Here is a 25768-nt window from a genome sequence, read left to right on the forward strand (position 1 = left end):
CCTCAGCACAACCACCACATACCGTATGATTTTCAGCCAACCTTCAGGAAGAACTTACACTTTTTTTTTCATCAGCAAAAAGGGTTCTCTGCCCTAGGGGGGCCCTGCCTAAAGCTGTGCAAGGGATGTCCAGGGTGGGGCTATGACAGAGGCACAACTGGTTGGCTCGTTGTGCTGCTGTTCCTTCATCCCAGTCTGATCTCTGCTTTAAATGACTTTTTGTAACTTTTCTATCTGCTTGGAGTTCAGCTTTATATGATACATTCCACTCAGTACATTATACTACATGATGTAGGTTCTGCTATAGTATATTTGATTTTACATCCAGCACATTTTACCCTTTTTATTCCCCAGATGAAAAAATTTGGTAATTTCCCAGTTCTCAGCACACAGGTCTGTAACTGTTCGCCGCAGGCGCACCGTAAAGATTTTTATCGCCAAAGTCATTTATTATGAAGAAATAGAATTTTGTGGGACTCCACACAGAGTTTTGACATTGTGAGAAAAGCTCATCCTGAGAATCGCCGACATTTCATAGACGATCTTCTGTAATACGGTCTGACATTGTGTCGTGTTTTTTTTTCCTCTGGTATGAAAGCCGCGTAGATTAATCACGAAACCCGCAATCATTAAAAAGTCATTTTGTGAAAGTGGAGAGAGCCGGTGCGGGGAATCCCTGAAGATGTGCCAGTTACACATTATCCATTCTTAATGTGCACCGTGAATTTGTAACTCAGGTTCCAACAAATGTTACAAGACATTCGCTTACTCATCAGACTTATACTAACTGATATAAGATCCCAGAGGGCAGGGGCTCCTTCTCTTCTCACCCTGATCAGGATTACACCTCCGTAGTTCACTGTCAGCTTTCCCCCGACGTGAGGACAAAAATGGTGAGTGACAAATCATCATCTGAACTGTGCTGAGGGTTCCAGGATGAGCAGGCACAGGAATGTATCAGATGTGGACCTTACTGGTAGGATTGTAGGTGCTGAGGGGTAAACGGGTCAACACCTGTACACGGGGCCACCAATAGGTAAGGTAAAGCCAGCCCTCCTGTACGGGGGGCCCCATCAGTTTAGCAGGGAGGAAAAAAAGGGAACTCCTTAAATACCTTTGGAAGCATGCATAGTAATTCCAGGGATCTTGGCTCTCAGCAATTAAATACAAGTTCCCCGGACTCCATCAGTTCAGCAGCAGGACCCAGGGACAGAGATGGGACTATTTGCTCATTTTCAGAACAGGCAGAGTGTTCATTTATGCTGCGGCTCCTGACAATTTAGTTAGGATTCTGGCCCTATGGGACCTTACCCCCCCCCCCCCCTAAACCAATTGGTCTCTCCTGGAATTCATAGTTCGCCTGAATTTTCCTGGTGGACCAATAATGACTTAATATTTTTGACAAAATATACAGAAAACTCCACTTTGCCATGGGACCTTGCCCCCCCCCTAAACCAATTGGTCTCTCAATCAACCGGCTTTGGCAACTACCGTGTTTCCCCGAAAATAAGCCCAGCTCTTATATTAATTTTGGCAACAAACGACACAGTAGGGTTTATTTTCAGGGTAGGTCTTACCATATAATGTGAGGTCTTCTCTCCCCCTCTCCCTCACTGCCTGTCAGGATTCCCCAGTGTCAATCAAGTTAAAATGCTTTTAAAATCATACAATCTACTCTATTACAGTAGTATATAATGTAGAATGTGTGTGTTTCTGTAATATAAATGTGCCAAATACCTTCGTTATAGCGCCACTCGGTACTTCTGTGACGCGCCGGAGCTCTCTTCTCTGCTCCGAGCACTGCAGAGGGGGAGCCGTACCGAAGGTATTTGGCACAATTATATTACAGAAACACACACATTGTACATTATATTTTCCAAAATCAGAGTAGATTATAGGATTTTACAAGCATTTTAAACTAGGGCTTATTTTCGGGGTAGGGCTTATATTGCATCCCTCATGGAAAATAACTATAGGTCTTATTTTCGGGGTAGGTCTTATTTTCGGGAAAACACGGTATAAAAAACAAAAACTAAAACTTTCCCTGTGTTCCGAAAAACTCCACTCAAGCATCTTTTCTAGGAGATCCAAAGTTCCTTGCTGGAATTCATAGTTTGCCTGGTGGACTAATAATGACTTAATATTTTTGTAAAAATTTACAGAAAACTCCACTTTCCCGTGGGACCTTGCCTCCCTAAACTAATTGGTCTCTCAATCATTACAGCTTTGGCAACTATATAAACAAAAACTTTCCTTGTGTTCCGAAACTCCACCTCAAGCATCTTTTCTAGGGGATCCAAAGTTTGCCTGGTGGACCAATAATGACTTAATATTTTTGTCCTGGAATTCATAATTTGCGTGAATTTTCCTGGTTGACCAAGATAATGACTATGGGCCTGATTCTCGTAGTTTGGCGTAACTTTGTGCGGGCGTAACGTAACCTATTTACGTTACGCCTCCGCAACTTAGGCGGGCAAGTTCTGTATTCTCAAAACACTTGCTTCGTAAGTTGCGGCGGCGTAGCGTAAATAGGCCGGCGTAAGCCCGCCTAATTCAAATTTGGAACAGGGGGCGTGTTTTATGTAAATGTTCTGTGACCCGACGTGATTGACGTTTTTCCATGGAAATCTCCCAGTGTGCATTGCTCCTAATACGCCGCAAGGACGTATTGTTTTTGACGTGAACGGAAATTACGTCCAGCCCCATTCACGGACGAGTTACGCAAACAACGTAAAATTTTCAAATTTCGTTGCAGGAACGACGGCCATACTTAACATTGGTACGCCGCACTTACGCCACCATATAGCAGGGGTAACTTTACGCCGGGAAAAGCCTAAAGTAAATGGCGTATCTGTACTGCGTCGGCCGGGCGTACGTTCGTGAATTCGCGTATCTAGCTGATTTACATATTGTGATGCGTAAATCAGTGTACACACCCCTAGCGGCCAGCGTAAATATACAGTTACGATCCGACGGCGTAAGAGACTTACGCCGGTCGGATCTAATAGAAATCTATGCGTAACTGATTCTAAGAATCAGGCGCATAGATACGACCGGCCAGACTCAGAGATATGACGGCGTTTCTGGAGATACGCCGTCGTATCTCTTTTGAGAATCTGGCCCTTAATATTTTTGCCAAAATTTACAGAAAACTCCACTTTCGTATGATTCTCATCCCTTCAAGCATCCTATCAAATTCCGAACAGGGAACACTTCAGGTTTCCTCAAATTACACATTTCTACACCACACACTTTAAAACATCCAACATCAGACCCCCCCCCCCGTTCTTTATAAGAAATTACGGAGGGGAAGCCAATAAGTCAGAGAATAATTATAATTTTAAATCAGATTCCCATTCATGCATATATGGTAGTTTTTCTTGTGGATCCGTACTCACCAAATGACGATAGATCTCTAAAAACAGAACTTTTCTTAGTGGGGTTTTATAGCAAATACGATTGGAGGCCAATAAGTTCTTACCCTTATCATGATCTAGATGTGTTTGGGATCTGAAATGTTGCAGGTTTATAAGTGGATATCTTAGTAATATGCATGCCAATGTCTTGTAGGTCGCGGTGAATTATAGTTAGAGCCAAGAGAAATGGAGTAGGTGCCATGCCGGACAAAGTTGAGTACCGAGCCGTGATTAATGGATGAATGTTGCACCTTAGCCTTGTTGGGGGTGGGTGATAAAGCATGTTTCCATGTTTTACTAATTTCTTTAGTCTCAGGATCATATAGATATACCCAGCTTTCACCCATGGTCACTAATCTGTTCAAAAAGTCCTCCTCATCTTTGGGGTACAGGTCCAAAATGCTTTTTGCACATTCCACTTGTTGCTGTTTTTGGAATCACGGCTCGGTATTCAACTTTGTCCGGCATGACACCTACTCCAGTTCTCTTGGTTCTAACTATAAAAAAAAAAAAATTGGCATGCATATTACTAAGATATCCACCTATAAACCTGCAAAATTTCAGATTCCAAGCAGATCTAGATCATGGTGAGGGTAAGAACTTATTGGCCTCCCCTCGTATTTGCTATAAAACCCCACTGGGAAAAGGCCTGTTTTTAGAGATCTATCATCATTTGGTGAGTACGGATCCACAAGAAATACGACCATATACGCATAAATGGGAATCTGATTTTAACTTATCATTATCCTCTGATGATTGGGATGACTAGATAGTAAACCTACGTAAAAGGTTTTCTCACAGTCCGTGAAACGGCTTTAAAACTCTTTATCAGATGGTACTTCACACTCACCAAACAGCATGCTATCTTCCCATCAGTCTCTCCGACATGTTCCTAGGGGGTCCCTTCTCAAGGTTCCGTCCCTCATATTTTTGGGGAATGTGAGAAAATACAACATATCTGGTGTCAGTTGGAGAATTTAGATTCACCTATAGTGGGTAACCCTGTCCACCTCATATCATCCAATTGTTTTCTATTCACCCCTCTTTCAGAAGTCTCAACCCCCCATATGAGACTTGTCCATACCATTTGTGCTGCTGTACACTGGCTTATAGCCAAGAATCAGAAGTCGGCTTTAGTCCCAATTACTCAATTGAAGGTGAGAGTGAACTCTGTTGGCCTTATTGAAAAAATATTCCACACTTTTGCCCAGATTCAGAGAGAGTTACGCCGGCGTATCAGTAGATACGCCAACGTAACTCTGAATCTGCGCCGTCGTAAGTTTAAGTGTATTCTCAAACTGAGATACACTTAAACCTAGCTAAGATACGACAGCCTGCGCCGTCGTATCTTAGGGTGCAATATTTAGGCTGGCCGCTAGGTGGCGCTTCCGTTGAGTTTGGCGTAGAATATGTAAATGCCTAGATACGCCGATTCACGAACATACGTGCGCTCGTCGCAGTACAGATACACCGTTTACGTAAGGCGTTTTCCGGCGTAAAGTTATTCCATCAAATAGCTGGACTAGTCAATGTTAAGTATGGCCGTCGTTGCCGCGTCGAAATTTGAAAATTCTACGTCGTTTGCGTAAGTCGTCCGTGAATAGGGCTGAACGTAATTTACGTTCACGTCGAAACCAATACGTCCTTGCGGCGTACTTTGGAGCAATGCACACTGGGATATGTACACGGACGGCGCATACGCCATTCGTAAAAAACGTCAATCACGTCGGGTCACCCACCATTAACATAAAACACGCCCCCTCATCCTCATTTGAATTAGGCGCGCTTACGCCGGCCCCATTTACGCTACGCCGCCCTAAGTTAGGAGGCAAGTACTTTGTGAATACAGTACTTGCCTCTCTGACTTAACGCGGCGTAGCGTAAATACGATACGCTACGCCGCCTTAAAGATGCGCGCCCCTACCTGAATCTGGCTATTTATACAACTCTGTGCATTTCTATAACACTAAATGGGATCCTTGGTTTAAACATGCTGATGTTTTTTTCTAGATCATGGACAACTATATTTTTTGTGTTATTAATTTCAATAATGTCATCTTTTATAGATAGTGATGGCTATCCCTTTTTGCTCAGGTCCCAATGTTGTGTTACTGTCACCACTACCATTTTATGTTAAGGTGACCAGATTTTTAAAATGAAATCCGGGGACATATTTTTTTTTTTTTACTAGTAATGGCGGCAATCAGCGACACTCTGCCCATCGCCGCCGCTGCCAGCCTCACAGCCTCTCAAGTCTAAGACCTCGTACACACGATAGGATAGTCAGAGGACAACGGTCTGAAGGACTGTTTTCATCGGTCAAAACCGATCGCGTGTGGGCCCCATAGGTTATTTAACCTTCGGTTAAAAAAATAGGAACTTGCTTTAAAATTTAATCAATGGACGCCTAACCGATAGGTCATAACCGATCGTTAGTACGCACGACCATCGGTTAAAAATCCACGCATGCTCAGACTAAATGAGGGGACGGGAGCGCTTGTTCTTGTAAAACTATTGTTCTTTTTGGAGATGGCACATTCATCACGCTGTAACAGACAGAAAAGCTTGAATCGTCTTTTACACAAAATCAGCGAAAGCAGCCCCAAGGGTGGCGCCATTGGATTTGAACTTCCCCTTTATAGTGCCGTCGTACGTGGTTTACGTGTCCGCGTTCTGACACGATCGTTTTTTTAACCGATGTTGTGTGGGCGTGACGGACCATAAGTCAGCTTCATCGGTTAACCTATGACAACGGTCCTTCAGACCATTCTCATCAGATGGACTGATCGTGTGTACGAGGCTTTACTCTTCGGGCCCCGGCTACTACTGGATGGGGAGTGGAGGAAGATCACTCCACCAGGGAAGGCAAGGAGATAGGCAGGTGGCTGGCCAGGATTTGATCCAAGGCAGAAGAACATGCGAGCGAAGCTGAAGAAGGGGCACAGATAATGGGAAAAATACAACCCCCCTATGCTAGTAGGCACGGCGTAGCGGGGGTGTGTAATTACATTTTTTTTATTTTAATTCTGCACTGACTGTCTTTGAAATTGCCCCTGCCCCCTATTAAATCCAATCCGGGGACAAAACCAGGGACAGACTTGGTCCGGGGACAGTGTCCTCAATCAGGGGACTGTCTCCTGAAACTGGGGATGTCTGGTCACCCTATTTTATGTACTTCTTTGGTATATTGCTATTATTGAGATGTAACTTTATTTTGTACCTTTTTTTGTAAACAAAAATTCTGGCACCATCTTCTATATCAATCTGCCAGGGCAGGCTGTATCTTCAATTTAAAGTATATGTGATGTGAACCCTCACCTTGTAAAAAAAAAATGTTCAGTTTAAGATAGCAATGAAAGACAAAACATTTGTGTATAGATCCTTTCTTCCCCCCTTTTTTTATAAGTTATCACATTCCGTCTATTCTCAGCTGTATACGGATCTTGAAGAGGTAAGGGAGGAGAAACAGCAGCATGCTGATCTCCCCAGTGAATGGCTATCCGGGGGTGTCATGATAAGTCTGATCATTCGAGGAGAGCAGCACTGGTGTCAGTGGCAGCAATGTTAACCTCCTTCCATGGGCGTCCGCTGAAATTTTTTCTAGGGGATGCTTCCACAGCGGCAATACGCATTTTTTTTTTTTTAAATGTATTTTGTGCGTGAACTCGAAAGAGGAGCCGGACTGCAGGAGTTGGGAGTAGGCAGGCCTCCCCCAGAGGCAATCTGCCATCTTTCTCCATGCCCCGGGTGGCAATGGCGGGTGTGTGAGGGGGTCCTCCCACACAGCCCGCCCTACCTGCTCTGCTTTGAAGCCCAACGGGGCAGAGGGACTCCCTATAAGGGAGTGAGAGGATCTAGCCCGCTCAACCAGCCCCGTTAGTCCTTCGCCTCTCTTTTAGAGACCGCGTGGTCAAAGTGCGTGTGTTAACCCAATTTAGAGTGCGTGTGTAGGTGTGGTGGTTTTTGTGGGAGGGGGGTGGGCGTACTAAGCACAGGCTTACCTTGCATAGCACACCCACCGGGAGCCGGGCTGAGACCACCAAACTCAATTCACATGAAGCCGAGACCGGGATCCGAACCTCTAGCTGCAGAGGTGAATGGCTTGTCAGCACAGTGCCAATACGCATTTAACCCTTTCTTCAAACGCTAGCAGGGGTTAAAAGCACCCTGCTGTCGGCCAAATAGCGCAGCTAAAATGATGGTAAAACCGATAACGCTGCCAGCTAGCAGTGTGAAATAGCTCTTGAGATAATTCAGCTTCACTCCATGCCCATATGAATATAGCCTAGAAAATGTACAGACCCCCCTTCAGCACAGATGGACCCCCCTTCAGCACAGACCCCCCATTCTGCACAGACCCCTCCATTCAGCACAGATGGACCCCCCCTTCAGCACAGCCCCCCCATTAAGCACAGACCACCCATTCAGCACAGATGGACCCCCATTCAGCACAAACACCCCCTTCAGCACAGACGGACTCCCCATTCCATTCAGTACCTCAGATCAGCCATCAGCACGGCATGGGCACAGCAGGTTCCCCTGTGTACACATAACCACTGGAGGGGGAGGTGGCTTCACTCTGCTCGCTGTGTCTGTGTGACATCCGGCCCGAGACTGCTCAGACAGCCCACAGCCGCGAGACTCTTCAACACCTTCTCGATTTTCCAGGGGGGGTCAATTGCCCCCCCTTGCCCTATGGAGCGGACGCCCATGCCTCCTTCATTGTTCTCAGTAACAGCAGTAATAAAACCCCTTTATTGGTGTCACATTCAGGAACAATAACCCCCCTACACTGGGGCCAGCAGCAGCAATAACCTTCTTCATTGGTGTCAGTGGATGCAATAATAACCCCCTTCATTGGTGTCAGTGGCTGCAATAATAACCCCCTTCATTGGTGTCAGTGGATGCAATAATAACCCCCTTCATTGGTGTCAGTGGATGCAATAATAACCCCCTTCATTGGTGTCAGTGGATGCAATAATAACCCCCTTCATTGGTGTCAGTGGATGCAATAATAACCCCCTTCATTGGTATCAGTGGATGCAATAATAACCCCCTTCATTGGTGTCAGTGGATGCAATAATAACCCCCTTCATTGGTGTAAGTGGATGCAATAATTAACCCCTTCATTGGTGTCAGTGGATGCAATAATAACCCCTTCATTGGTGTTAGTGGATGCAATAATAACCCCTTCATTGGTGTCAGTGAACACAATAATAACCCCCTTCATTGGTGTTAGTGGATGCAATAATAACCCCCTTCATTGGTGTTAGTGGATGCAATAATAACCCCTTCATTGGTGTCAGTAGATGCAATAATAACCCCCTTCATTGGTGTCAGTGGATGCAATAATAACCCCCTTCATTGGTGTCAGTGGATGCAATAATAACCCCCTTCGTTGGTGTCAGTGGATGCAATAATAACCCCATTTATTGGTGTCAGTGGATGCAATAATAACCCCCTTCATTGGTGTCAGTGGATGCAATAATAACCCCCTTCATTGGTGTCAGTGGATGCAATAATAACCCCCTTCATTGGTGTCAGTGGATGCAATAATAACCCCATTTATTGGTGTCAGACCCCCCTTCAGCACAGATGGACCCCCCTTCAGCACAGACCCCCCCTTCAGCACAGACCCCTCCATTCAGCACAGATGGACCCCCCCTTCAGCACAGATGGACCCCCATTAAGCACAGACCACCCCTTCAGCACAGATGGACCCCCATTCAGCACAAACACCCCCTTCAGCACAGACGGACCCCCCATCCCATTCAGTACCTCATATCAGCCATCAGCACGGCATGGGCACAGCAGGTTCCCCTGTGTACACATAACCACTGGAGGGGGAGGTGGCTTCACTCTGCTCACTGTGTCTGTGTGACATCCGGCCCGGGACTGCTCAGACAGCCCACAGCCGCAAGACTCTTCAACACCTTCTTGATTTTCCAGGGGGGGTCAATTGCCCCCCCTTGCCCTATGGAGCGGACGCCCATGCCTCCTTCATTGTTCTCAGTAACAGCAGTAATAATACCCCTTTATTGGTGTCACATTCAGGAATAATAACCCCCCTACACTGGGGCCACCAGCAGCAATAACCTTCTTCATTGGTGTCAGTGGATGCAATAATAACCCCTTCATTGGTGTCAGGTGAATGCAATAATAACCCCCTTCATTGGTGTCAGTGGATGCAATAATAACCCCATTCATTGGTGTCAGTGGATGCAATAATAACCCCTTCATTGGTGTCAGTGGATGCAATAATTAGCCCCCTTCATTGGTGTCAGTGGATGCAATAATAACCCCCTTCATTGGTGTCAGTGGATGCAATAATAACCCCTTCATTGGTGTCAGTGGATGCAATAATAACCCCTTTCATTGGTGTCAGTGGATGCAAAAATTAACCCCTTCATTGGTGTCAGTGGCTGCAATATTAATCCCCTTCATTGGTGTCAGTGGATGCATAGGCGGTAGCTGGGACGGCATCAGAAGGCACCGCGGGCCACCGGCCGGACGGCTCTGATAAAGATTACGCTGCGAGATTGTTATTTTTCACGCAGAGCCCCCCCTTTCAGATGTATTATTTATTTGCACCAGAACAGAGACGGCATTCGCCGTTATTAGTTATGAGTTGTGGTGGGTAGGTATTCAACCAGCCATTGATTTTACAATAATACGTGATTGGCATTGTGATTCCGCATCGCTTGTTAATCTCCAGACCTGTCACAGAGATATTGCTAGTAGAGCTTTAATACCACTGATTGTGAAGTATTTCTTTTACGAGAAAAGGCACTTAACATAATTAAACCCAGCGCATCCTTCATCAGACTATAAATCATAAGACTCAACCGCTAATGCTTACTGCCACTTCCAAACTCTGCCACTAGGTGGAGATGTTGAGTCGCCATGGCTTTGTGGTGGTTATAAGTCTTCTAACATGTATCCGAATGCTATGCTGCGTCTGATGCTTTGGAATGTCCTCTACTGGAACCGTAGTCTGTTGTGTCATTAGGGAAATATAGGGGCAAGAAAGTCAAGGAAAGTCAGAGTGAAGTCAAAATATGAATCTGCATACTTGTTTCAGCTGCCGCCTGCACCCTTACAACCATTGACACCCATCCCTCCCCGTCCATCTAGGACAGTGGTCTCCAAACTGTGGCCCTTTGCTTGCTTTTATCCAGCCCTTGAGGCACTATTTCATCCACTGTAACCAAAAAATGGGGCATAATTCCCCCCAATGACAACAATGAAGGCGCACAACCCCCCCCCCCCCCACTGACACCAATGAATGACACCAATGATGGGGTACAATTTTTCCCAAAAACACCAAAAATGGGACACAGTGGGGGTTATTTTACGAAAGGCAAATCCACTTTGCACTACAGGTGCAAACTACAAGTGCAAAGTGCACTTGAAATTGCACTGAGAGTGCACTTGGAAGTGCAGTCGCTGTAAATCTGATGAGGGGTAGATCTGAAATGAGGGGAAGCTCTGCTGATTTTATTATCCAATCATGTGCAAGCTAAAATGCTGTTTTTTTTCTTGCATGTTCCCCCTCGGATCTACAGCGACTGCACTTCCAAGTGCACTTTTAGTGCAATTTCAAGTGTCACTTGTAGTGCAAAGTGAATTTGCCTTTCGTAAATAACCCCCCATGTATCCTAATGACATCTAAGATGGGACACAATACCTCCAAATGACACCAATGACGGGGCACAATTTCTCCCAATGACGGTGCACAATTTCTCCCAATGACGGTGCACAATTTCTCCCAATGACACCAGCAATGGGGCCCAATGACACCAATGATGGGACACAATTCCTTCCAATAACACCAATGATGGGACACAATTCCTTCCAATGACAGCAATGAAGGGATTATGGTGGGGGGTTGTTTTTCAGGGGTTGGGCTTGGCCCCTTAGTTCCAGTGAATGGAACTCTTAAGGCGTCAGCATACCAAGACATTTTGGATAATTTCATGCTCCCAAATTTGTGGGAACAGTTTGGGGATGGCCCCTTCCTGTTCCACCATGACTGCACACCATTGCACAAAGCAAGGTCCATAAAGACACGGATGAGCGAGTTCTGGGTAGAGGAACTTGACTGGCCTGCATAGAGTCTTAACCTCAACCCGATAGAACACCTTTGAGATGAATTAGAGCGGAGACGGCGAGCCAGGCTTCCTCGTTGAATCTTTTATAGCTGCTAAGGGTGAGCCAACTCAATATTGAACCCTACATACTAATAGGTAGATTCAGTAAGAGTTAGGCCGGCTTATCAGTAGATAAGCCGACCTAACTCAGAATCTACGCCGACTTATGTTTAAGTGTATGCTCAAACAGAGTTACGCTTAAACATATCTAAGATGGGCCGTCGTATCTTAGATTACAATTCTGATGGCCGCTAGGTGGCGCTTCCATTGCGGTCGGCGTAGATTATGTAAATGAGTTTGTACGCCAATTCACGAACGTACGCCCGGCCGCCGCAATCGATTTACGCCGTTTCCGTGAGGCATTAGCAGGCCTAAAGTTATTCCATCTATTAGGTGGAATAACAATGTTAAAGTATGGCCGCCGTTCCCGCCGCGAGATTCAAAATTTTAATGTCGTTTGCGTAAGTCGTCCGCGAATCGGGATTTACGTCGTTTACGTCCACGTCGAAATCAATAGGCCCTAGCGGTGTACGTAACCGCAATGCACACTGGGAAATATAGTCGCCCGGCGCATGCGCAGTGACAAAAAAAAACGTCAAAAACGTGAGGTCAAGCCTCATTACCATACAACACGCCCCCCTCCAACCCATTTGAATTTGGCGCCCTTACGCCCGCTCGCTTTAAGATACGCCACTGTATATTAGCAGGCAAGTACATTGAGAATCATGTACTTGCCTCGCTAACTTACGGCGGCGTAGCTTAAATTCCTTAAGCTACGCCGCCGCAAAGTTAGGTCATTGTACCTGAATCTACCTATAAGAGTGGGATGCCATTAAAGTTCATGTGCGTGTAAAGACAGGTGTCCAAATACTTTTGACAATATAGTGTATATCATGCTTTGGCGGGGGAGTTTAAATAATCTTCAGCCCTAAAATGTACATTTTTACATGCGTGCAAACATTTATTTATTTATTTTTATATTCTGTGAAAGGGTTAAACGGCTAAATACGACCACATGATGATTACTGCAACTTTTATATGATCATTGTAACAGTTTGATACAGTAATCATTGACAGAAATAATGTAAAAACTGTAATTAGCTGCAGATGTTACAAGTAGATGCCTAGCTTTTTCTGTGATCTGGAAAAAAGGGCAAAACTTGGAAAGTGAAAAAAAAAAGAAAAAGAAAATATATATATATATATATATATATATATATATATATATATATATATATATATATACATATACATATACATACATATATATATATATATATATATATATATATGTATATATATATATATATATATATATATATATATATATATATATATATACACACACACACATATATATACTGTGTATATATATATATGTGTGTGTGTGTGTGTGTGTGTGTATATATATATATATATATATATATATATTTTTTTATTAAATATATATATATATATATATATATATATATATATATATACACTTATAGCAGATTATAGCTGATATATCATTAAAAAATATTTTTATTTTTTAAGTGATATATCAACTATAATCTGCTATAAATATAAATATATATATATATATATATATATATATATATATATATATATATATATATATATATATATATATATATATATATATATATATATATATATATATATATATATATATTGAATATTCATCATAGCAGATTATAGTTGATATATCATTTAAATAAAAAAAAAAAAAAAATTAAAATGTAACTTCTCATCAAGTACTGTAGTTAATTTTGCTGTCTGGAACAGAAGTCATTTTAAGGAGAGATCCAATAAAGACGCTTTACTTACTAAAGATTTCCTCTCACTTCCTGTTATGTCTCCACAAAAAAAAAAAGGCAAATTTTTGACACTAATTACAAAAATGGTTAAATATTTTTTAACCCCCTAATTAATACTTATTAGCCTTCATTACCTTTAATAACTCCTTGCCTTTTTTTACTTTAGCTAATCCTTAAGCAAATTTTTGAAAAATCATTCGTCCCGCGATCGTGTCACAAAGCTGCAGAACAGGGAGATGCCCATGTAAACAAGGCATTTCCCTGTTCTGCCTAGCAACATGACGGTGATCTACTGCTCCCTGTCATCGGGAGCAGTGATCAGTGTCGTGTCACTTGTAGCCCCCCCCACCCCCCCCCCCACACACACAGTTAGAATCACTCCCTGTATTTTGCAACTTTTACGTTAATGAACTTTGATTGTAAAAAAAAAAAAAAAAAAAAAATCACTCCCTAGGACACATGTAACCCCTTCATCGCCCCCTAGTGTTTAACACCTTCCCTGCCAGTGTCATTTACACAGTAATCAGTGCATTTTTTATAGCACTGATCGGATCGCTGTATAAATGACCCAAAATGGTGTCAAAAGTGTCCGCCATAATGTCGCAGTCACGACAAAAATCGCCACCACTACTAATAAAAAATATATATTAATAAAAATGCCATAAAACTATCCCCTATTTTGTAAACGCTATAACTTTTGCAAAAACCAATCAATATATGCTTATTGCTTATTTTTTTTAATGATTTTTTTCCCCTAAATAGCTTCCTTTACCTTAGTGCAGTCCTCCTTCACTTACCTCATCCTTCCATTTTGCATTTAAATGTCCTTATTTCTTCTGAGAAATCCTCACTTCCTGTTCTTCTGTCTGTAACTCCACACAGTAATGCAAGGCTTTCTCCCTGGTCTGGAGTGTCGTGCTCACCCCCTCCCTTGGACTACAGGAGAGTCAGGACGCTCTCTACGTTGCAGATAGAGAAAGGAGCTGTGTGTTAGTGGGCGAGCATTACACTCCACACCAGGGAGAAAGCCTTGCATTACTGTGTGGAGTTACAGACAGAAGAACAGGAAGTGAGGATTTCTCAGAAGAAATAAGGACATTTAAAAGCAAAATGGAAGGATGAGGTACCGTATTTATCTGCGTATACCGCGCTCCGGCGTATAACGCGCACCCCAAACTTAGAAGGGAAGTTTATGGAAAAAAAAAACGTACATTTTTCGGTGTCCGTCTGCTGTCTTGCTCGGCGTCCATCGGCGGCCTTGTCCGGCGTCCTTCTGCGGCCCATCCAGCCTTGTGGGTGTCCATCTGCGGCTTTGAAAGGGGGCCATCTGCTGTCTTGCCGGATTTCCTGTGTCCTGCGGGCGGAGCCGAGCGTGGCAGAGCCTAGCCGAGTGCGCAGTACACTCGGCTTGGCTCATTCTACGTTGGCTTCTCTCGCGGTCCTGCGGGCGGAGCCGAGCGTGGCTGAGCCTAGCCGAGTGCGCAGTACACTCGGCTAGGTCTATGGCGGCTTCTCTTGCGGTCCTGCGGGCGGAGCCAAGCGTGGCCGAGCCTAGCCGAGTGCGCAGTACACTCGGCTCGGTCTATGTCGGCTTCTCTCGCGGTCCTGCGGGCGGAGCCGAGCGTGGCCGAGCCTAGCCGAGTGCGCAGTACACTCAGCTTGGTCATTGTCGGCAGCGCTCAGAGACAGCGGGGATCGGCGTATAATGCGCACCCACGATTTTCCCCTGATTTTAGGGGGGAAAAAGTGCGCGTTATACGCCGATTAAATACGGTAAGTGAAGGAGTACTGCACTAAGGTAAAAATTGTACCTTTACAACCCCTTTAAGCACTTTTTACTGAAACAATGGATCAGTCATAGCAGAAAGGTAACATCCCAAACCCCCTAACAGGGTCCCTCATCACCCCACACAGTTGGGGGGTCAACCCATTTGAAGTGATTCCTTCCTTACTCCCTATGGAGTCCAGCGTGGTCTCCAGCTCAAAGTTGTTTATCACCACACACTGGGGTTCACCTTGCTATCATCACTGCAATATTGGATTTCCTTGAATATTTTGGTAAAATGTGGGTTGTCAATCTCCCGTTTTTTTTCTCCTCCAGGTGGCTGGACGAGCAGGATTCAAATTCCAGAACTGGGCAGAGACCTACGGATCGAGCCCAGAGCTGTACTTCCAACCAACATGTGCGGAGGAAGTGAAAGAGGTAAGGAGAGGATTGCACCTCCATCAGCATTGGGCAACTGGTGAAGGGTCCACATTGGTTTTGACCTCTTGCACATCCCAGGAGGAGTTAGACTCCTCCCTCTGTCCGCCTTTGCTGAGCCAATGTACACTCTACTCATATTCACTGGGACCCCCTCATTATGCGTCTGGTTTCTGGGAAACCAATTTGCTCATGTCTAGTTACTGTCCATTAGTGGTATCAATTGTAGTGCTAATTTGTAAATCAGAGGTCTCAAAACTTTCCAAACAAAGGGTCAATTTACTGTCCTTCAAGCTTTAGGGGGGGCTTGTTGGTGATGCCCCGGGATCAACAACAATTTATCAATGGGAGGAATAGTATCCCATCATTGGTGTCAGTGGGAGGAATAATTCCCAATTGTTGGTGTCAGTGGGAGGAAAAGTGCCCCCTCTTTGGTGCCAGTGGGCAGAATTGTGCCCCATCATTGGTGTCAGTTGGAGAAATAGTGCCCCATCATTGTTATCACTGGAAGGAATTGTTTCCCTATCATTGGTATCAGTGGGAGGAATAGTGCACCATCATTGGTATAAGGTAAAGGAATAATGCCCAGTCACAGGTGTCAGTAGGTGGAATAGTGTCCCATCACTGGTGTCAGTGGGATGAATAGTGTCCCATCATTGGTATCAGTGGAAGGAATAGTGCCCCACCACTGGTATCAGTGAGAGAAATAGTGTCCCATCATTGGTATTAGTGGGAGGAATAGTGTCCCATCATTGGTGTCAGTGGGATAAATTGTGCCCCATCATTGGTATCAGTCGGAGGAATAGTGTCCCATCATTGGTGACAGTAGAAGGAATATTGCCCCATCGTTGGTATCAGTGGGAGGAATAGTGCCCCCTCTTTGGTGCCAGTGGGCAGAATTGTGCCCCATCATTGGTGTCAGTTGGAGAAATAGTGCCCCATCATTGTTATCACTGGAAGGAATTGTTTCCCTATCATTGGTATCAGTGGGAGGAATAGTGCACCATCATTGGTATAAGGTAAAGGAATAATGCCCAGTCACAGGTGTCAGTAGGTGGAATAGTGTCCCATCACTGGTGTCAGTGGGATGAATAGTGTCCCATCATTGGTATCAGTGGAAGGAATAGTGCCCCACCACTGGTATCAGTGAGAGAAATAGTGCCCCATCATTGGTATTAGTGGGAGGAATAGTGCCCCATCATTGGTATCAGTCAGAGGAATAGTGTCCCATCATTGGTGACAGTAGAAGGAATATTGCCCCATCGTTGGTATCAGTGGGAGGAATAGTGTCCAATCATTGGTGTCAGTGGAAGGAATAGTGCTACATCATTGGTGTCAGTGGGAGGAATAGTGTCCCATCATTGGTATCAGTGGGATAAATAGTGCCCCATTATTGGTATCAGTGTGATAAATTGTGCCTCATCATTGGTATCAGTGGGAGGAATAGTGTCCCATCATTGGTGACAGTAGAAGGATCATTGCCCCAGCTTTGGTATCCGTGGGAGAAATAGTGCCCCATCATTGGTATCAATGGAAGGAATAGCGCTACATCATTGGTGTCAGTGGAAGGAATAGTGATACATCATTGGTGTCAGTGGGAGGAATAGTGGCCCATCATTGGTATCAGTGGGTGGTATAGTCACCCAAGTACAAGATAAAGGCAAGCAAAGGGCTACATCTGGCCCCTAGGCCGCAGTTTGTAAATCACTGTTAATTATGTTATTACAAATCCTAGCGTGGTCTGCACCTAACTGGAGCCCCTCAATGGTTTTATTTGACCAGCTAAAGAAGTAAAGCCTGTAAATGGCCCAGAAATCGCATGCTACGGATTTCAAAGTATTAACATAGGCTAAGCAAGGCGTATGAAAAAATGGGGCTCTTTGAGATCTCCTGTAGGGCCTCATGGTGACTGACAGGCACTCACAACTGCACATGGAAACCCATTCAACTGAGGTCCGAAATGGATTGTGACTCTTCATAGATCCCTCCCTACCTTTTATTTTTAAAGAGATATCTTCCCACCTCTGAGCACCCTAAGTTTTTTTATTCTAATGTAGCCTATCAGTGCCTATCAATGCAGCCTGATCACTGGGGCAGGGTAAACTGGGTGTATGGGGGAAGGGAGATAGAATGTTGGGGTCAGCTGGGGGTGTCAGGGTCTCTCTCCTGGAAGCTCAGCTGAGCATCCTCGCATGCCACGGCCTCTTGGGGGTTGAGGCTCCTGTTCCTGGGGCCCTGCAGCCTGAGCCAGTCATGCGTCCCGACTCCCTGGTGTGCCCTGCCTGTGAGACTCCGGGAGTTGTAGTATCTCTGCGCTGCTCTCAACACTAAGAGCTTCAGCGTGGAATACAACTCCCAGAATGCAGCAGCGACCGGCTGCTGCGGCCATGCCCCCTCCCCCGTGTCCGACTTCTTAGAGAAGAAAAAAATGGTATGGGGCAGCGGCCGCTGGCCACATTGATCATTAGTTAGGGCGGCCTGCGGGGAAAATTGCCACTCTGCCACCCAGCCCAGGCACACCCTAATCACCCTGTACAGAACAGATTCCCCCCCCCCCCAAAGCACTGCCGGCTTCCCCCCTTTCCCACCGCTTGTTGCTGTGGATGTTTTAGGATGAGTAGGAGAAGGGGCCAGTAAATAGGCCATTTACCAGCCCCTTCCCTTTCTGAATGAACATCGTGAGTGATCGGTAAAGTGTGTTTGAGCTTTGGGGTGCACACCCTAATGCCAAAGGCTGCGCACACCTAGGCTCCCAGGTTATCAGGGGCCCTCTGGCCCTAAAAAGGGAACTGAGCAGCTGCCTTACACTACCACCAGCTCTGTGTGTGACACAAGGAGAGGAGGGAGGGGAGCAGTCTGACACTTCGGAGTCCCCCCCCTCTTCAGCGCCGGGGTGCTGAGCACCCAGTGCACCCGCCTAGGATCGGGTAAATGGAGGCAGCAGAACGAACTTACTTTAAATTGCTGTTGGCAGTTTACAAATGTCTTTATATGGAAAGGGTTGCTTTTGTTAGAGAAAAGCTCAACTTCAACGAGCAGGAAAGGGAAGTCTGGTAAGGAAGTTCTAACAAGAGTCACTTTTTGGGCACAGATTGAGCCAGGAGATGGGGTACACATGTTGGATTGTTTTGGCGTGGACAGTGATTTACAGTATATTTCTTAATGCCTGCAAAGAATATTCTATGACTCATTTCTATGCTTAGCCCTGACTAGTGACATGCTAATTGAGTCAGGGCCTGGAAGACATTCCATTGTCCTTGTGTAAAGGTGTTAATCCAGGTCTGCTCCCAGGCCTCTAATTATGTATGCTAAATACTGTTTATGTGTGGAATGTACTTGTGGGAGACAGAGTGTCTGTCTGGGGATGTGGATTGGAAGGAGATCATTGTGTGATGGTGTTTTGTTTGTTATGCTGTTAATGAAGGAATGTTTAGTAATTAGCCTTAGTGTGTGATTAGGGGGGTGGAGATTTCATTGTCCCTTTGAATACTTCCATGCCTTGTACTGTATATAAGCTGAGAAGAAACCATTAAAGTTGTCTTCATTTGAAACCAGAGAACATGGAGCAAGTCTCGTTATTCTGGGAAATGGGAGGCCTGCTGGTTTGTCTGTGTGTCAGATGAGCTGTCGTAGTTGATGGAATGTCGTAAACGGTGGTGACCGTTACAGAAGTATATAACCGTGACATTTCACCTTTTTCCTGCAGATTCTGGATCTTGCCAGGCAGAGGAGTAAGAGAGTGAAAGTGGTGGGCGGAGGACACTCTCCATCGGATATCGCCTGTACAGACGACTTCATGATCCGACTGGATAAAATGAAGAAAGTTTTGAAGGTAAAGCCCTCTACAACATATAACCTTTGTAATGTAGTCACAGCCCCGATGTATGAGTAAGGGAATCTGGCCAACAAGTTATAGATTACGTCACTTCTCGTTTTGTGCTCACCTAAATTAAACAAGAGTCTTTTAGTTTCAACAGTGCATGCTTGGGCTCAAATGTTAAAATATTGTACTGTTTACCCACGTGTATCTCTTCTATCAAACATGCTTCACCCATGGCAGAGCTGTTTGCTTCCAGACTGTCTGTCTAATTGAATCTCCATATGCCCTTGTCTGAAGTCATTCAGCCATGTGTGTGTAAATTTGAGCCTTAGCTATTGAGCTCTGTGAACAACAGCCTTTCTTTTTAAGATTTAGTTCACCTTTGTATTAAAATGTACAAAGAAATAAAGGGGTCCCAGTATCTCAGTGGAGACAAATTAGCAGTGCTGGGACAAGTTCATCTAGAGCCCAGGGCAAACATGCCAATTTGCGCCCCCCCCCCCCCCCAAGATGTATACCTCACATATGTGGTTTGAACAACGTTTACATACGTGGGCGGGACTTACGTGTGTGTTCGCTTATTTGTTTTTTACACTTTCTGTCTGATTGGATGAAGAGCGTCTGTGAACAACAATTTTCAAGTCTTGCCACAGATTCTCAATTGGATTTAGGTCTGGACTGTGACTGGGCCATTCTAACACATGAATAGGCTTTGATCTAAACCATTCCATTGTAGCTCTGGCTGTATGTTTAGGGTCGTTGTCCTGCTGGAAGGTGAACCTCCATCCCAGTCTCATGTCTTTTGCAGACTCTAAGGCCTCGTACACACGATAGGATAGCCAGAGGACAACGGTCTGAAGGACCGTTTTCATCGGTCAAAACCGATCGTGTGTGGGCCCCATAGGTTATTTAACCTTCGGTTAAAAAAATAGGAACTTGCTTTAAAATTGAACCGATGGACGCCTAACCGATAGGTCAAAACCGATCGTTAGTATGCAAAAACATCGGTTAAAAACCCACGCATGCTCAGAATCAAGTTGACGCATGCTTGGAAGCATTGAACTTCATTTTTTTCAGCACGTCGTTGTGTTTTACGTCACCGCGTTCTGACACGCTCGGTTATTAAACCTATGGTGTGTAGGCGCGACGGACCATCAGTCAGCTTCATCGGTTAACCTAAGACAACGGTCCTTCAGACCGTTGTCCTCTGGCTATCCTATCGTGTGTTCGAGGCCTAAAAGGTTTTCTTCTAAGATTGTCCTGTGTTTGGCTCCATCCATCTTCCCATCAACTCTGACCAGCTTCCCTGTGATGTGCAGTGTTAGTTTTGCACCACACATAGCAAAAAGTTCAGTTTGTGTCTTATCTGACCAGAGCACCTTCTCCCACATATTTGCTGTGTCCCCCACATGGCTTCCCACAAACTGCAAACATGACTTCTTATGGCTTTCTTTCACCAATGTCTTTCTTTCTTGTCACTCTTCCATAAAGGGCAGATTTGTGGAGAGCACGACTAATAGTTGTCCTGTGGACAGATTCTCCCCCCTGAGCTGTGGATCTCTGCAGCTCCTCCAGAGTTACCATGGGCCTCTTGGCTGCTTCTCTGATTAATGCGCTCCTTGCCCGGCCGGTCAGTTTAGGTGGACGGCCTGGAAGGGTGCCCACGTGTCCCGGATTGCCCGGGACTGTCCCGCAATTGACATGTCTGTCCCTGGTCCCGGGCACCTTCACTCTGGGACAATACAGTGTCCCGGAATGAAATAGAGGACACAGTCACCCCCTACTAACTAATAACTACATTTCCGGAATTGGTTGCTAGGGCCAGCGCTGCCTGGTGTCTTGCAACCAGTGACAATTTACTCTCAGACAGTGAGGCCGGGAGCGAGGCCTGCGTCTAGTGCAGCACTGCTATCCCCACCCACCTCGGCACCTCCTCCTTCTCAGACACCTAGCGGCAAGCAGCAGGGACTGGTGTGATCTTCACTCTCCAGATAGCGACTCCACTCCTTTCCTGTAATGCACGTGGCTCATGCAGAGAAAGTGACAGCAGTACTGCATCTGGCGGCAGGCTATGGGTGGCAAGCGGCCAGTGCCCATTATTCTTTCTTGGGCCCCCAATTTTAGCTATGGACTTTGGGGTGAAATGCTAGCCTGCCCCTGCCCCTTCCCCTGGAGATGCTATCCTGCCTTTCGGGCATCAGAAGGGGTGCTACAGTATGTTGTCTTATTTATAGATCTGATACTGAAGTGCACCCAAAGAGAACTCTCTGTAGGCATCATTCTTGGTTGCACTTGTTTCCAACATTTCTCGATTGTGCATTCTGTCTTAACATGTTAACATGTCTGATTTCAGACAAGACTCAGATCCAGTGGCGGTGTGTCCATAGAGGGCGCAGGAGCACCGCTCCCTCTCTCTCAATCAACAATAGATAGATTCATGCATTGCATGAATCTATCTATTGTCGCCGATGCCGCCCCCTATTCAGGTGTCCGGCCCCTTGTCGAGCGCTGTCCATCTGAATTACAGCGGTGGGGGGTGTTTTGGAAGTGCCTGATTAGAGCCGTTGGCTCTAATAGGCTTCCAAATTGTTAAACAGCGGGCGCACTGCTGTGCGTTCGCTGTTTACACAGTGCTGTGTTAGGGAATCGCTTCACTAACACTGACCCGCCTCTCAGCCAATCAGGTGCACCGGGTTTGGTTACTGGTCACCTGAGCAGAGATGACATGAAGAGGACAGGGAAAGACATCGAGGACACAGAGGGAGCGTGGAGGATTGCGCTGACCCGAGAAAGATAAGTGCCGGGCAGGGGGAGCGGTGGCCAAACTGGCAGCATTTGATGGGGCAAACTGGTGGCTATTGATGGGGCAAACTGGTGGTATTTAATGGGGCAAACTGGTGGCATTTGATGGGGCAAACTGGCGGCATTTGATGGGGCAAACTGGTGGCATTTGATGGGGCAAACTGGCGGCATTTGATGGGGCAAACTGGTGGTATTTAATGGGGCAAACTGGTGGCATTTGATGGGGCAAACTGGCGGCATTTAATGGGGCAAACTGGTGGCATTTGATGGGGCAAACTGGCGGCATTTGATGGGGCAAACTGGCGGCGTTTGATGGGGCAAACTGGCGGCATTTGATGGGGCCAACTGGCAGCTATTGATGGGGCAAACTGGCAGCATTTGATGGGGCAAACTGGCGGCCATTGATGGGGCAAACTGCGGCTAATGATGGGGCAAACTGGCGGCTATTGATGGGGCAAACTGGCGACTATTGATAGGGCAAACTGGCAGGTATTTATGGGGCAAACTGGCGGCGTTTGATGGGGCAAACTGGCAGCATTTGATGGGGCAAACTGGCAGCATTTGACGGGGCAAACTGGCAGCATTTGATGGGGCAAACTGGTGGCTAATGATGGGGCAAACTGGTGGCATTTGATGGGGCAAACTGGCGGCTATTTATGGGGCAATCTGGCGGCGTTTGATGGGGCAAACTGGCAGCGTTTGATGGGGCAAACTGGCAGCGTTTGATGGGGCAAACTGGCGGCATTTGATGGGGCCAACTGGCAGCATTTGATGGGGCAAACTGGTGACCATTGATGGGGCAAACTGCGGCTATTGATGGGGCAAACTGGCAGCATTTGATGGGGCAAACTGCGGCTAATGATGGGGCAAACTGGCGGCTATTGATGGGGCAAACTGGCGACTATTGATAGGGCAAACTGGCAGGTATTTATGGGGCAAACTGGCGGCGTTTGATGGGGCAAACTGGCAGCATTTGATGGGGCAAACTGGCAGCATTTGACGGGGCAAACTGGCAGCATTTGATGGGGCAAACTGGTGGCTAATGATGGGGCAAACTGGTGGCATTTGATGGGGCAAACTGGCGGCTATTTATGGGGCAAACTGGCGGCGTTTGATGGGGCAAACTGGCAGCGTTTGATGGGGCAAACTGGCAGCGTTTGATGGGGCAAACTGGCGGCATTTGATGGGGCCAACTGGCAGCATTTGATGGGGCAAACTGGTGACCATTGATGGGGCAAACTGCGGCTATTGATGGGGCAAACTGGCAGCATTTGATGGGGCAAACTGGCAGCATTTGATGGGGCAAACTGGTGGCTATTGATGGGGCAAACTGACAGATATTGATGGGGCAAATTGGCGGCTTTTGATGGGGCAAACTGACAGCGTTTGATGGGGCAAACTGCCAGCATTTGATGGGGAGAACTGGCGGCTATTGATGGGGCAAACTGGCGGCTACTGATGGGGCAAACTGGCGGCTACTGATGGGGCAAACTGGCGGCGTTTGGGGCAAACTGGCAGCATTTGATGGGGCAAACTGGTGACAATTAATGGGGCAAACTGGCCGCAATTGATGGGCACAGTGGTTGCATTTGATGGGCACAGTGGCGGCAATTGATGAGCACAATAGCTGCGTTTGAAAAAAATCAATTGCAGCCTCACTGTGCCCATCAGTTTGCTTGCGCCCCCCTCAAAAAATTTGAGTACCAACCGCCACTGCTCAGATTTCACGTAGACCTCAAGTCTTCCATCAAATTATTCAGGCTGCCAAAAATGACAAAATGTCCTCCAAAAACGAGTTTCTTTTTCTGAAAAACTTCTTTAAAACAGGCTTTATGTTGAAGAACATCTTGATTAATACCACCCATCCCTCACATATCATTTCTTTGAGGGATTAACAAGTTTTCCAGATGAGCAAGTTCAGCTGATATGTTTCACAGAGAAGAGCCCGACGCGTTTCCGCTGAAAGAATTCTCCTTTTATCACAGGGAAAAAGATTACTCCCTTCTCACCTCACTTCTATTCAAACACGAGATTCCATTTAATTTGACATTTTATTCAATTACATCCTTTGGTTTGAATCATTTCGTTTTGGTCGGCGTAAATCCGTCTTAGCGGGTAAAGCCTTTCTGCTCACACAAAGGCTCAGACTAAAAGTCCCCACTTGTTTGTAGAGGAGATTTAAATCACTCGTTTTAAATGTAACTTCTGTAGTTACCAAGTAAGGGGTGCCCACCCCTCTGCGCTCCAACGACGAGGATATGACTTGAGCTATCCACCATGAATTCAATGAAGGCGCGGTACGTGTCCAATTACAATAATCCATTGCTGGGAAGAAGAGATTGCCAGTTGGTATCAGATAAAAAAAAAAGGAACCATAGTTTAAAAAGCAGCAAGTCAACTCAAAGTAGATGTAAATCCTAAATGACATTTAGCTTGATACAGCACTGCTTATCATTAGGGATGAGCCGAACAATGTCCCCCCCCCCCCCTGTTCGATTCGCACCAGAACCTGCGAACACACCAAAGTTTGTGTGAACTTTAGAACTCCATTAAAGTCTATGGGACTCGAACATGTGAAATCTAAAGTACTAGTTTTAAAGGCTAATATGCAAGTTATTTTCCTAAAAAGTGTTTGTGGACCCGGGTCCTGCCCCTGGGGACATGTATCAATGCAAAAAAAGTTTTAAAAATGGCAGTTTTTTCAGGAACAGTGATTTTAAATGACTTTTTATCCTTTAGAAATGACACTTTGTGCAGGGACAGTTCTAAGCATGGGAAACAAGCGCTGCTTTATTGGCATACTATACACCCCCCCCAGGTATGAAATTTAAAGGAATATTTTTTTCCGTTTTTCAGTTTTATTGTTTCACTTTAACCACTTAAGACCCGGACCTTTAGCCAGCTTAAGGACCTGGCCAGTTTTTGCGATTCGGCACTGTGTCGCTTTAACTGACAATTGTACGGTCATGCAACGTGGCTCCCAAACAAAATTGGCGTCTTTTTTTTCCCCCCAAATAGAGCTTTCTTTTGGTGGTATTTGATCACCTCTGCGGTTTTTATTTTTTGCGCTATAAACAAAAATAGAGCGACATTTTTACTTTTTGCTATAATAAATATCCCCCAAAAACATATATATATATATAAAAAAAATAATTTCCTCAGTTTAGTCCGATACGTATTCTTCTACCTATTTTTGGTAAAAAAAATCGCAATAGGCGTTTATCGATTGGTTTGCGCAAAATGTATAGCGTTTACAATATAGGGGATAGTTTTTTTGCATTTTTATAAAAAAAAAAATTTTTTACTACTATTGGCGGCGATCAGCGATTTTTTTCTTGACTGCGACATTATGGCGGACACTTCGGACAATTTTTACACATTTTTGGGACCATTGTCATTTTCACAGCAAAAAAGCATTTAAATTGCATTGTTTATTGTGAAAATGACAATTGCAGTTTCGGAGTTAACCACAGGGGGCGCTGAAGTAGTTAGGGTCACCTAGTGTGTGTTTACAACTGTAGGGGGGTGTGGCTGTAGGACTGACGTCATCGATCGTG

The 25768-nt window shown here is 45.5% G+C and overlaps 1 protein-coding gene across 1 annotated transcript in view; it reads left to right on the top strand.

The window, feature by feature from the left end:
• Positions 1-788: 788 nt before the first annotated feature.
• LOC120936049 (L-gulonolactone oxidase-like) overlaps positions 789-25768 on the top strand; it is a 176829-nt gene continuing 151849 nt past the window's right edge. Inside the window, exons 1-3 of the mRNA XM_040348147.1 lie at positions 789-893; positions 15488-15589; positions 19296-19421. Of these exons, the coding sequence (XP_040204081.1) occupies positions 891-893; positions 15488-15589; positions 19296-19421 (231 nt within the window). The 5' untranslated portion in view covers positions 789-890. The remainder of the gene's footprint in view (positions 894-15487; positions 15590-19295; positions 19422-25768) is intronic.

The sequence above is a fragment of the Rana temporaria genome, chromosome 4, assembly GCF_905171775.1.
Source record: "Rana temporaria chromosome 4, aRanTem1.1, whole genome shotgun sequence".
Classification (NCBI taxonomy): Eukaryota; Metazoa; Chordata; class Amphibia; order Anura; family Ranidae; genus Rana; species Rana temporaria.